The following is a 14,463-nucleotide window of genomic DNA, read 5'->3' as shown; positions in this document are numbered from 1 at the left end:
TGGAAAACAATTCACATTTCTTACTCATTTTGTTCTCCCAAGAAACCTTTTGTTAGGAATCCAATATTTTGTTGGTACAGAAATAATACTTTATGAACAAAATATCATAGAATATGAGAGAATCTCTCCTTCAATTGTTTTCTTTCTTTCTTCCTCACATTTGAGAATACTCCATTCATAATTGCAATGTTATAAGATGCTCTCTATCATTTATGTTCTCACATTCCATCTCAAATCATTTATGTTCTATCATTCCAATTCAAAACAACCTGTCCTCCCAGTTGAAATCTATTTTGGTCTTCATGTTCCACTGGTTGTAGAAAACAAAAATAGATCCCCCAAAATCTCACTGATGGAAAGACAGAGCCTCCATTTATGAACAATTGTCTTAGCCTCTGTTTTCACTATCTTGGTCCCATGGGGGAAGGTTCAACATGCTGTGAACTCCAGACACCCAACCTAATGGACTGGTCGTCTGGTCCCATCACCCATCTTTTTTGTCCAAGTGCAAGATTCATGGTTTTCTAGAATTTACTTCTCTTTCTATTTTACTAATTTTCCAATGTATCCCTCTACCTACAGCCATGGTTTCCTCCTCCAAATCTAAGGATATAACAAATATAGTCTGATATCATATAGTTTAATACTAACACAAGTTCAAGATTTGAATCAATAGCACGTCACACTGAAAACACTAATAGTATAAATCACAGTGAATGTAAACACAAACCAAACCAAATCCTTTGCACAATCACACAATAATATATTACAAAGAGGTGGCACTATAACTGCAAGAGGCAACACTACAAAGCCATACTTACAGAGAGGCAATGTGTCTCTATGCAAATGCCATCCCAAACTTTTCATTTTATTAGGGATTAGGCAACAAAGATCTTTCTGAAATCAGTGTCTTAGCAGAGGAGAAAACATAAACTTAAAGGTTTCTCCCAATCGGGTATACATTAAAGTACAACATTACACCGGAACAGCTTCCGGAACTTTTCCATTGCTTGAAAGTACTAAACTATCATAATAATCGACTAGTACTTTCCAGCCACCGGGGCACATAAATCCATCTGGAGGACTTTCTTTGTTCCTAGCAAGTGTGCGCATCTACAAAATGAAAGTAACATTTGTTAAGATACTACATATATGAAACGAATGTCGATTTTTCAACGTCATTGTCCTCCGTAAAGTTTGGTGACTCCGTCTATGTCAGTGCATCATATTCTAATGGAAACAAAACCTTAGGTTGCATAATCACAGAAAAAAACATACCTTTGTGCCAGATATGAAGATGAAATCCTGGGGCCTTGATGGATCAAAGAATGCCATTTTACCTTGAGTCTTGTCATATGCGGCAACCTGCAAACGAATCGAGATAATCAACAAAAAGGCCTACAAAGTGAAACTCGACATATTAAAGAGAAAATAAGTTCATCATGTATTTACCCTAAAAGGAAGAATGTTAAGGCGCTCGAGTCCAGGTGCCATGCTCAATACTTTCTTTCCATGGTCAGCATCATATAGATCTCTTTTCTCAAGAGGATGGCCCATGCCTGCAGGGTCGCGGCCAACAATGTAGAAGTTTGCCCCTGCATTGATTCTAGCCTTTGCATGCCACTGCACCTCAGTTGGTCCAGCATAGTGCATGGGAGATGGGAATATGGACACCACTGTTGTCTCTGGATCAAGAACACCATCCTCAAGTACCTAAAGAAAGATTATAATATATAAGTGAAACTTTCTATGAAAAATCAATTTGAACCATCCGTAGCATATAGATATAGTGCGACAGAATAGTGGGACATACCTTCTCATGTTGTTTCATTCGCCAATCAAGGGGAACATCATCAGCTTTGGTATAGCCTCCAAGTGGATGAAGCAAGAGGACTGGATTCTTGTAACCCATATCAAGAAGCCGCTTGCGTGTATCAGTCATTAGCAAAGCATGTCCATTATGGACAGGATTCCGGAGCTGGAAGGCAAACACAGCATCCGCATTACGCCTTGTGAACTCGTCACGGAGCTCTGAAGGTGACAGCCGAAAATGATCAAGTCCATCATGATACTTGATTGGTTCTATAACCTCTAGGTCACCACCAATCAGCCAATCTCCAGCATTAGTTATAGTTTCTTCAACATAAGGTAGTCCGGGGGCAGTTGTTCCCCAAGTTCGGGCTATCCTTTCTTCTTTAGGATGCTTGTAAATTTCGATGCTGAAATAACCACATGAAAAACATAAGCTATAGGAAACAAATGGAGCAACTAAAAAAATGAACGAAAATCACACATAAATATCACTATGCATATAAAAGTGCCCAAGAAAGTTGAAAGCAAAATATAACTTTTATTTGTATTGATTTGGTCAAGTTAAGGTACTATCAAGAAGTTTTTGTGAGTCAAAGACCTTATCATGAAGTATTGTTTGACAATAAAGGAAACCTATCTCAAAATCATTACGGCATTATATGACTTGTTGACTATGCAACCAACCATAACATTTTAACACAAAATAAAAAGAAATTAAACAAGGACACATGTCCTGAAAATGACCTAATCCTCAGAATATCCAAAATCCCAATCTTTGCATCTCTGCTATGAAGCACCGACACAGACACCGCTAATTATTCGAAAAAAGTGAATAAACTAAACATAATTAGAGTGTCTGTGTCGGTTTCAGACTCGGACAATGACAGACACACATTTTTTTCAGAGGTGTTGGCAGACCATCTATGACCTCCAAACCCTCCCCATTTGCTATTATACAAATTTATCACACACACATACAAACAAATAAACAGCTATCAATAATTGACCAATTAAACCCTATAGATGGCTGAAGAAGCCAATTAAACCTACATATATCTCTGCTAAAAAAATAAAAATGGAAACTTTAATCATATCAAACAATGAAACCTTCAAACCAATCTTTAAGAAAACAAAAAACAGAAAGAGGAAAAGGGATATCTTACTCATTCAGAATAGCAATAGGGTTACCCTTTGAATCAAAAAGAGCAACTTTTTTAGAATCACCGATCCGATGTTTCTGCTCATCATCAATAGCCAGAACAATCGGAACAGACATATTCACAAAAGACCCATCATCGAGTCTTAGTGAATTGAAATGAAGCGTTTGGAGGAACTCTCTTTCTCTCATGAACCCACCCAACGGTGTGGCCCATCCTTCACTCAAAACATGTACCCATTCAACATCAATCCTCGAAAGTTTCACCCTCGGAAGTGACAAAGCCTCACCCTTTTTCAAATCCCTCTTACCATCCTCCACCACAAGCTCCACCAACTTTCCACCATCCGGTTCAATCAAACCACTCGAAACACGGAGTTTCGGATGGTTTTTCGCCTTGTTTTTGATAGCTACGTTGACCCTTATGGAAGGAGCGAAATGGGTGTCGAAGGATTTGGTTAAAGAGTGCGAAGGGAGAGAGGTTTTGGAGAAAAGGGTAGCCATGGAAGCCATGGAAAATGGTGTTTTTGGTGGTTTTGGAATTGAAAGATGTTTTGGTTTATAAAACTAAAAAGGTGATTTTGCTAGTGGGTGAATGAGGACAAAAGGGTAATTCAAAAAAATTAATGGAATTTAAAAAACAAAAAATTGTGTTGTGTTTGATGACAGTGATCTTAGATAGAAAGACACAAACGTAGGTAGCACAGAAAAAGAAGAGTTTGTGTGTTTTATATATAGTGGTCGATTTGATTGAGACGGTTTGAATTCAATGAATCTAGACACTTTTTTTTTTGCTTATTTATTTCGTGGTCTCATTTTATTTCTCCTTCCGTTTTGGAATAGTAGTAACTAGTATTAGCCGCTCCCACTTGCTCAATATTTAAATTTTTTAATGATTTTTTTGGATGATAAATTAATTAAATCATTCTTAGGTTAAATTGAGAGATATTACAAAGGAAATTATGTTGAGGTATTATTCTGATTGATATAATATTAAACATAATCTAATATAATAATAATAAATATAATTTAAATTGTGTAAGTTTAAGCTCAATCAAGTTGTATATAAATAGTCATCGTCTATATTATTATTTGTACAATTCAATTTATTAATATAATCCTTATTTTCTTTTATTTTATCTATTCTCTTCTCACTAAAAGTGTCTCACGCACTAACAAATTGGTATCCAAAGCTTTTGGTTATTGTTTTTGATCGTGTTTTCAAGAACTTCACGCCAGTGGTCGTGTTTTCAGGGAACGTGAATCAATCGCTGCAAAGATGAATGGTACTAATGGCATTCTGAATTCTCATTCAATGCTTGAAGACAAGAATTGGATGCAGTGGAGAAAACAGATGCAATCTCTGTTTGGCTTTCATGAAACTCTAGAAGTGGTTACTAATGAAGTTCCTGTGCTGGCTGCAAATGCATCCAACGCACAGAAAACTGCACAAGCCGAAGCTAAAAAGAAGGATTGCAAGGCCGCGTATTGCATTCAAACAGCGGTGGATACACCTAGGGGATAGAATCGTTGACGTCTGTGGAAGCGTACCGGTTTGGACAATATCCTCGTTATTTCTAGAGGGATCAGAAGCATTTGTATTGTTGTTAGACATTTCACTTAACTGTCTACCACTTCTTAATCTCATTCATAATCAAAAACATTGTTTTGTGACAACAAACAAAGTTCAAAACAATGATTTTGGTAAGAACAAATACTAGCACAAAAGGGTCCCACTGGGCGGACCAATTTGTTTACCCTGAATTTTGGTAAACAGCCGCTAGTTTCTTATTAAAGTTTACTTTGCAGGATCAACTAGAAAATCCCAGAACTTCATTGTGCTATACCGTGTTTTTAATATTTTTGACTTGTGTTTAATGCATAAAAGAGAAAATATTGAAAAGAACAACACACAGAATTTAAGGAAATGACAAGAGAGAAAAGTCAAAAGAAAACGACGGGAAATGAAAGTACCAAAAGCAATAAGAATTTGTTAAAAATAGAAGGAATCTATTGCATAATAATTAAAATGGTACGCATACGTACATTTCCAGAGAGTAACACTCGTCTCTCACTTTTTGCATAGAGAATTAAAGTATTCTTTAGTAACGTAAAAATGCGGACCCTAAAACCTACAAACAATACTGCTTATATAAATTTCTAAAATAAAAACTGTCCTAACGGTCAACTAAGCATCTGCCAACACGTGTCTCGACCATGCAGCCTCTGCCTACCAGACTTCCACGTGTTTTAGACAAAACAACTGTCTGGCCTTATCCATTATCTTCGACTGACTCTAACAGAAACAAATCAATTTTTCTAAGTCTTTTCTTTCCAAGCGCAACACCCATGAAACTTACACCTTCGAATATGTGTCCATTTTGTTGAAATAGAGAATAACATAGATTTAACTGCTTCCAAATTCTATTACAAAATAAAGAGTTGAAATCCAGGGATAGAAAATTACCCCCCCCCCCAAAAGGCCAATTCCGACTAAAACTTTTAAGGAGAAAATTGGCGTTTTGAATTCTTATAATTTCGACTTTCATAATACTGACGTCAATGCCATAATTATGCTACGATTTCCAAGATAATAATCATTTCCTAATTTATAGGTAGTGGGATATTAATTGCCTAATACCCAGTTTCTGCATCTAATAAGATTCGACTGAGGCAATATATGGCTCTTTCAACGCCATTCTCATCCTCTTGGGCTAACATGCTTCCTAATGTCGAATCAGACACAACTATGTACAACTTCATGCTTTTATTCCTACTAGGGGGTAATAGTATGGGAGGCTTCATCAAGTAATCTTTAATTTGATTAAACGTATGTAGATATGCCTCTTCCCATTTGAATTCACTATTATTCTTGAGTCTAAGTAGTGGTGAAAAGATCTCTGTCTTGCCACTTAGGTTTGAAATGAACCTTCTCAAGAAATTGACTTTTCCTAGTAAAGACTGAAGTCGCTTCTTTGTTGACAGCGCCTTTAGCTCCAAAATTGCCTTAGTCTTATTTTGGTTGATCTCAATACCCTTTTTGTACACAAAGAAACCAAGAAAATCACCTGCATGAACACCAATATCACATTTTAAAGGATTCATCTTTAAATCATATTTCCTAATTCTTTCAAAAGATTGTCGAAGATGGTCTAGATGACCATTTTCTGAGGAAGACTTCACAACAATATCATCAATATAAATTTTCATGAAATTTTCAATAAATTCATGAAACATTGAATTCATAGCCCTTTGATATGTTGCCCCGACATTTTTAATACCAAACGACATCACTACCCATTCGTAAGTACCCAAAGCACCTGGACATTGAAATATCATCTTAGGCACATCTTCTTCAGCTATAAAGATATGGTTATAATCTGAATAACCATCTAACATGCTCGCCTATTTCTCCCCTTGATGATGAATCCCTCTCAATGACTCTAGGAACCATCAGTCTCCCCACGAGCAGCCTGAATCTTTTCTCATCTTCTTCTTTTCTCCTCAGTGGAAACCTTCATCATCTAATGTGCAAAACAATTCACAAAGGTCATAAATATTGTCTAAAAATAACCACAAAAGAAAACATAATATCCAAAACTCTCCTAGGTAAATGGCGAGATAATCACCACCGTCTAGCCACCATTTAATTATTGTGCGTAAGTCCATGATTTCAAACTTTCCCAGGAGGTGAACTGTAACATCCCGAAAATTCTTATTTAATTAATTTAATTAAATTTTAAATTAATTATTGGAAATTAGCATTTTATCGAGTTATGCGGAAAATTATAAAATGTTAAGTTATTGGGCCATGTGGTGGAATTAGTAAGGTGGGGGTGTAATTGTGAAGGAGCCCATTACTAATTTATTTTATGTTTTATAAAATAAGGAAAACAAGAGGGGAAAGAAATTAGAACGTGAAAATAAGAAGTTGTGAGAAGAGGGAGAACTGAAGAACGTGAAGGAGAACCAAAGAGTAAGAAGACCCATTCAAGAATTTGGCTAAGGTAAGGGGGACTTATCTGATTAGCATCTATTATCGGGTTAGGGGTTGATAATACTGAATAGGTGTAGAATTCAGGTCGATTGAGTCATATGATAGATTTAGGGATTGAGTCAAATTGTATGATGTTTGATCCCCTATGTTTGAATCCATGATGTTTGTGTTGTTATGGTCTCAATTGATGCGTAATTGGTGTATTATGATGTGTATTTCGTGTTGTATGTGCATGCCATTTCCTTAAGTTCGTACTGCATGAATTGAATGAGATTGGAATGTGCAGAATGCTATTTTTCTGCGATTTGGGGTTTCTGAAAATCGTCAGTTCGCGCCGCATCCCAAGGTTGGCGCCGCGAACTGCTTGGCAGAAAGCCAGGAAGTTTTGATGTACTCAATACGCGCCGCGAGCACATGGTTACACCGTGAAGGCGTACTCCTTTTCTCGTTTCGCGCCGCGAGCACATGTTTCCGCCGCGAAGTACTTGGCAGAGGGCCAAGGAGTTTTGAGACGCTCAGTTCGCGCCGCGAACCAAGGTTGGCGCCGCGTGCTGTTAGCGACAGACCATTTTTGAAAAGTTTAAAGAAGTATAACTTTTGGACCGTTGGTCCGTTTTGTGTGCCGTTTTGAGCTAAACGAACCTTGTGAAATAATTTATTTGATGATTAATGATGTGATTGTGATTGAATGATGCATATATATATATATATATATATATATATATATATATAAATGTGCTTGATGATGATGATGATTATGACGAAATGAGTATCTGATGATGTTACTCATTAGACTTGACGATGGTATAAGTATGTTCATGTATGTTTGCATTCATTCATATTCATCGATGATGTTGTATCCATGATGATGTGTTGGATCAGTAAAGGGCATGATTCCCATTGTGTGGAATATGTGCTGGCAGGGCCGTATCTTGATGATGTTGGATTGGTCATGGGCTATTCCCATTTGATGATGTTGGTACCACATGCATAGTGTCAGTTCATACATATGCATACTTTTATAACATGATTGGATATATTCCAGTGTTATAATAAGGGTTAAATGGCTTTCACCCCCTGCAATAGTAGCGAGATTTGATTTCCCCCCCTATTAAAAAAAATTAGTCTTCGCCCCTTAGAAAAAATGATTCTGTTTTCAGACACCTCCTATTCTATGTTTGGCTAACTGGGCTGGGAGAATCTTGCTGACTGGGCATTTGATTTACTTGTTTGGCTGACTGGACATATTGTATAAGCAAAATATTGTTATATATTGTTAGTTCAATTGTTATATATTGTTAGTATTAACATGTTAAATATAAGTTGAGTTTGAAACAATAAAAATCAAGAAAAAGCAGTAGCTCGGTTAGTTGCACATGGTTCTTGTTTACCTAAGAGTCCCAGGTTCGAATCCTGGGAATGGAAATATTTTTAATTGCGTTTTGCTTATACAATATGTCCAGTCAGCCAAACAAGTAAATCAAATGCCTAGTCAGCAAGATTCTCCCAGCCCAGTCAGCCAAACATGGAATAGGGGGTGTCTGAAAACAGAATCTTATTTTCTAAGGGGCGAAGACTAAATTTTTTTTAATAGGGGAAATCAAATGTCGCTACTAATGTAGGGGGTGAAAACCATTTAACCCTTATAATTATTAATGATGTGTTGGTTGATTGTTTTGTGATGATAAAACTTGTCTGAATGTTTGTTATGAAACAATTGGATGAATGAAACAACTATGATGTGTTATTGCTTTATAGCCTTATAACATTTGTTAATTATGATGAGACTCACCCTTACATGTTGTCATTTTCAGATTAAGGATAGAGGTTGTTCGACTTGGTGAGGATTAGCTCATGAGTCAGTTTTTTTAACGTCAGGTGTCATGCTCTAATATTTGTAACACTGGGGACGCGATGTTTAGAGTTTATGGTTTATAACTCTGGTTATGTTTTGATGTTTGAAGGATTAGTTTTAAAGATGTTAAACTTAATCCGTTTGAGTTAATTTCCGCTGTGTTAACATGAAATATTTTTATTTGTTGATGAATGCCTCAGTGAATGCATGACATAACTGAATGATGTTTATTTTATTATGAATTTTGGCACCATTATTTTCATGTACTCTGAATAAACTTATTAATTGTCGCGGGGGTTTAGTAAGGGGTGTTACAATAGTGGTATCAGAGCATAGTAGGTTGTTATAACTAGAGTCTTAGTGTCAGTCTTTCCTGTGTATGCGACTAGTGCGAGTTAACTTGTCAATACTTTTGTTATGATTAAATTGGTTGTGATTTAAGCAGAGCAATGGCTGGAAGAGGTGGAAGAAATGATGATGCCATCGCTGAGGCTCTGGGCATGATTGCTGGTGTGTTGGGAGGAAATGCCGGAGGAGCAGGGATTGGTGCTGATAGGCAACTGGGGAATTTTCAGAGGAACAACCCTCCGTTGTTCAAGGGTACGCATGATCCTGAAGGTGCTCAGAAGTGGCTGAAGGAGATCGAACGGATTTTCAGAGTCATCGATTGTGCTGAAAATCTGAAAGTGAGGTACGATACACACATGCTGTCCGAAGAAGCTGATGACTGGTGGATGGCGACCAGAGCTGAACTGGAGGCTGATGGTGTGGATATTTCTTGGGTTGTGTTCAAGAGTGAATTTTTGAGAAGGTACTTCCCTGAGGATGTACGAGGTTGAAAGAAAATTGAATTTCTAGAGCTGGTTCAAGGTAGTATGACGGTACCCGAGTATGCTTCAAAGTTTGTTGAGTTGGCGAAGTACTACGTTCACTACAACAATGATGAAGCTAGTGAATTCTCAAAGTGCATCAAATTTGAGAATGGTCTCCGTGATGAGATTAAGCAAGGAATCAGGTATAAGAGGATTCAGAGATTTGTTGATTTGGTGGACTGTAGCAAGATCTTCGAGGAAGATAACCTTAAGCTGAAGTCATCTCACTCTCGCGAGTTAGTTGACAGAAAAGGGAAGAAGCCTATGGAAAAAGGTAAACCGTATGGTAGAGGTAATCCAAAGACTAATGGTTGGAAGAAGCCTAGTGGAGGAGACTCCAGTGCTTTTGTCAGGTGCTACAACTGTGGTGAGGCTGGACACCGTAGGAATGAATGCAAGTTGAACCAGAAAAAGTGCTTCAAGTGTGAGGAAGTGGGTCATGTTGCCGCTGATTGTAAGAAGAAGGTTGTGACTTGTTACAATTGTGGCAAAGAAGGTCACATTAGCCCACAATGTCCTAAACCGAAGAAGAACCAAGCGGGAGGAAAGGTTTTTGCTTTGTCTGGGTCAGAGACTACTCCAGAAGATAGACTCATTAAAGGTACGTGTTTTATTCATGGCACACCTTTAGTTGCAATTATAGATACTGGAGCAACTCATTCTTTTATTTCTTTGGATTGCGCTAAGAGGCTGAATTTAGAGATATCTGAAATAAATGGAAGCATGGTTATTGATACTCCTGCGTCGGGTTCAGTAACTACTTCATCTGCTTGTTTGAATTGTCCTGTTGATGTTTTTGGTAGAGAGTTTGGAATGGACTTAGTGTGTCTTCCATTGAAACAACTTAATGTCATCCTGGGAATGAACTGGTTGGAATTCAACCGTGTTCATATCAACTGTTTTTCAAAGACGGTAATATTTCCTGAAGTTGTTGATGTTGATGATCTGAACATGACGGCTAGGCAAGTGAAAGAAGCCATTGAGGACGGTGCGACGGTGTTCATGTTGTTCGCAATGATGGACCTGAAGGAGAAGGTAATACATACTGAATTACCGGTAGTATGTGAGTTTCCGGAAGTTTTTCCTGAAGATGTAATGAGTTACCACCAGAAAGAGAAGTAGAGTTTGCTATTGAATTGATTCCGGGAACTAGTCCAGTGTCGATGGCACCATATCGTATGTCGCCATCAGAGTTGGCCGAACTGAAGAAACAACTGGAAGAGCTACTTGAGAAGAAGTTCATTCGTCCAAGTGTTTCTCTGTGGGGTGCGCCGGTATTGTTGGTAAAGAAGAAAGAGGGTTCTATGAAATTGTGTGTAGATTACCGACAACTAAATAAGGTTACTATCAAGAATCGGTATCCATTGTCGAGGATTGATGACTTGATGGACCAGCTGGTTGGAGCTTGTGTGTTCAGTAAAATTGATCTGAGGTCTGGATATCACCAAATTCGAGTGAAGGAGGATGATATTCAGAAAACGACATTTAGAACAAGGTATGGGCATTACAAGTATTTGGTGATGCCGTTTGGAGTTACAAATGCACCTGATGTTTTGATGGAGTATATGAATAGGATTTTCCATCCTTATCTTGATAAGTTTGTGGTAGTATTTATAGACGATATCTTGGTATACTCCAAGAGCGAAGAAGAACATGCGGAACATCTTAGAACTGTGTTAGAATTGCTGAAAGAGAAGAAACTTTTCGCCAAATTATCAAAGTGTGAATTTTGGTTGAATGAAGTTAGTTTTCTTGGACATGTGATTTCTAAGAATGGTATCGCTGTTGATCCTACGAATATAGAAGCGGTATCTCAGTGGTAAGCTCCGAAGTCGGTGTCGAAAATTCGTAGTTTTCTTGGTCTTGTAGGTTACTACAGTAAGTTTATAGAGGACTTTTCAAAGTTAGCATTACCGTTAACTAAGTTGACTAGGAAGGGTCAGGCTTTTATTTGGGATGTAAAGTGTGAAGAAGGATTCCAAGAATTGAAGAAGAGGCTGACAAGTGCTCCGATATTGATTTTGCCGAATCCAACAGAATGCTTTGTTATTTATTGTGATGCTTTGTCGATGGGTTTAGGTGGTGTACTGATGCAGAATCAACAAGTAGTCGCGTATGCGTCAAGACAACTCAAAGTGCACGAAAGGAATTATCCGACTCATGATTTAGAGTTGGTAGCTGTGGTTTTTATTTTGAAGCTGTGGCGACATTATTTGTATGGTTCGAGATTTGAGGTGTTTAGTGATCATAAGAGTATGAAGTATCTCTTCGATTAGAAAGAGATGAATATGAGGCAGAGAAGGTGGCTAGAATTCCTCAAAGACTACGATTTTGGTTTGAATTACCATCCTGGTAAGGCAAACATAGTCGTTGATGCATTGAGTAGGAAGACTTTACTTATGTCTATGCTAATGGTGAAGGAATTGGATTTGATTGAACAATTCAGAGATTTGAGTTTGGTATGCGAAGATACTCCTACTAGTGTTAAATTGGGTATGCTGAAGCTGACTAGTGGTATTCTTGAAGAGATCAGAGAGGGTCAAAAAGCTAATGTTGAATTGATCGATAAGTTGACTTTGATTAGTCAAGGTAAAGGAGGTGAATTCAGGGTTGACGAGAATGGTATATTGAGGTTTGGAGACAGAGTTTGTGTTCCTGATGTTGCTGAACTCCGAAAGAGTATTCTAGAAGAAGGACACCGAAGTGGATTAAGTATTCATCCTGGTGCTACCAAGATGTATCATGATTTGAAAAAGCTGTTTTGGTGGCCTGGCATGAAGAAAGAAATTGCTGAATTTGTATTTTCTTGTTTGACGTGTCAGAAGTCAAAAGTTGAACATCAGAAGCCATCTGGATTTATGCAACAGATGTTTATTCTTGAGTGGAAGTGGGATAGCATATCAATGTATTTTGTTTCTGGTTTGCCGAGAACGGTTAAGAATTGTGAAGCTATCTGGGTTGTTGTGGACAGGTTGACGAAGTCTGCAAATTTTATACCAGTGAAAATGGATTATTCGATGGCGAAGCTGGCTCAGTTATACATCGAGAAGATAGTTAGTCTACATGGTATTTTTTTTTAGTATTGTGTCTGACAGAGATCCGAGATTTACGTCGAGATTTTGGGAAGGTTTGCAGAAGGCTTTGGGTACTAAGCTGAGATTAAGTTCTGCTTATCATCCGCAGACGGATGGACAGACTGAGAGGACGATTCAGTCGTTGGAAGATTTGTTGCGTGCTGGAAAAGAGGGGTGCTTGAGATAGTTATCTGCCTTTGATTGAGTTTACCTATAACAACAGTTTTCATTCGAGTATTGGTATGGCTCTGTTTGAGGCGTTGTATGGTAGGAGATGTCGAACTCCATTATGTTGGTATGAATCTGGTGAGAGTGTTGTGATTGGACTAGAAATTGTACAACATACTACGGAAAAGATTAAGATGATTCAAGAAAAGATGAAAGCTTCTCAGAGTCGTCAGAAGAGTTATCATGACAAAAGGAGGAAAACACTTGAGTTTCAAGAGGGAGGTCATGTGTTTATGAGAGTTACTCCTATGACATGTATTGGTTGAGCTTTAAAGTCAAAGAAGTTAACTCCGCGCTTTATTGGACCGTTTCAGATTTCTGAAAAAGTGGGAGAAGTAGCTTATCGCATTGCTTTGCCGCCGATGCTTGCAAAATTGCACGACGTATTTCATGTATCGCAGTTGAGGAAGTATGTTGCGGATACGTCCCATGTGATTCAAGTAGATAATGTACAGGTGAAAGATAACTTGACCGTTGAAGCTTTACCAGTGAGGATTGAAGATCGGAAACTGAAGCAGTTGCGTGATAAGGAAATAGCTTTGGTCATAGTAGCTTGGGGAGGACCGGCTGATGGGAACGTCACCTGGGAGTTAGAAAGCCAAATGAAAGATTCCTATCCGGAACTCTTTGCTTGAGGTATATTTTCGAGGACGGAAACTCTCTTAGTGGGGGAGAGTTGTAACATCCCAAAAATTCTTATTTAATTAATTTAATTAAATTTTAAATTAATTATTGAAAATTAGCATTTTATCGAGTTATGTGGAAAATTATAAAATGTTAAGTTATTGGGCCATGTGGTGGAATTAGTAAGGTGGGGGTGTAATTGTGAAGGAGCCCATTACTAATTTATTTTATGTTTCATAAAATAAGGAAAAAAAGAGGGGAAAGAAATTAGAACGTGAAAACAAGAAGTTGTGAGAAGAGGGAGAACTGAAGAACGTGAAGGAGAACCAAAGAGGAAGAAGACCCATTCAAGAATTTGGCTAAGGTAAGGGGGGACTTATCTGATTAGCATCTATTATCGGGTTAGGGGTTGATAATACTGAATAGGTGTAGAATTCGGGTCGATTTAGTCATATGATAGATTTAGGGATTGAGTCAAATTGTATGATGTTTGATCCCCTATGTTTGAATCCATGATGTTTGTGTTGTTATGGTCTCAATTGATGCGTAATTGGTGTATTATGATGTGTATTTCGTGTTATATGTGCATGCCATTTCCTTAAGTTCGTACTGGCATGAATTGAATGAGTTTGGAATGTGCAGAATGCTGTTTTTCTGCGATTTGGGGTTTTTGAAAATCGTCAGTTCGCGCCGCGTCCCAGGGTTGGCGCTCGAACTGCTTGGCAGAAAGCCAGGAAGTTTTGATGTATTCAGTACGCGCTGCGAGCACATGGTTGCCCGTGAAGACGTACTCCTTTTCTCGTTTCGCGCCGCGAGCACATGTTTGCACCGCGAAGTACTTGGCA

General features: G+C 38.0%; 1 protein-coding gene across 1 annotated transcript; it reads right to left on the bottom strand.

The window, feature by feature from the left end:
* Positions 1-719: 719 nt before the first annotated feature.
* On the bottom strand, positions 720-3,657 carry LOC131643509 (ATP sulfurylase 1, chloroplastic-like). Its single transcript, XM_058913749.1, has 5 exons — positions 2,976-3,657; positions 1,814-2,219; positions 1,453-1,713; positions 1,279-1,365; positions 720-1,113 (listed from the first exon to the last, which is right to left on the bottom strand). The coding sequence occupies exons 1-5, from the start codon at positions 3,479-3,481 to the stop codon at positions 976-978; spliced, it is 1,398 nt and encodes a 465-aa protein (XP_058769732.1). The 5' UTR covers positions 3,482-3,657; the 3' UTR covers positions 720-975.
* Between the last annotated feature and the right edge of the window lie 10,806 nt (positions 3,658-14,463).

This window comes from Vicia villosa, linkage group LG1 (genome assembly GCF_029867415.1).
Source record: "Vicia villosa cultivar HV-30 ecotype Madison, WI linkage group LG1, Vvil1.0, whole genome shotgun sequence".
Taxonomy (NCBI): Eukaryota; Viridiplantae; Streptophyta; class Magnoliopsida; order Fabales; family Fabaceae; genus Vicia; species Vicia villosa.
The sequence above is the reverse complement of the archived record's forward strand: the minus strand, read 5'-3'. Positions and strand labels throughout refer to the sequence as shown.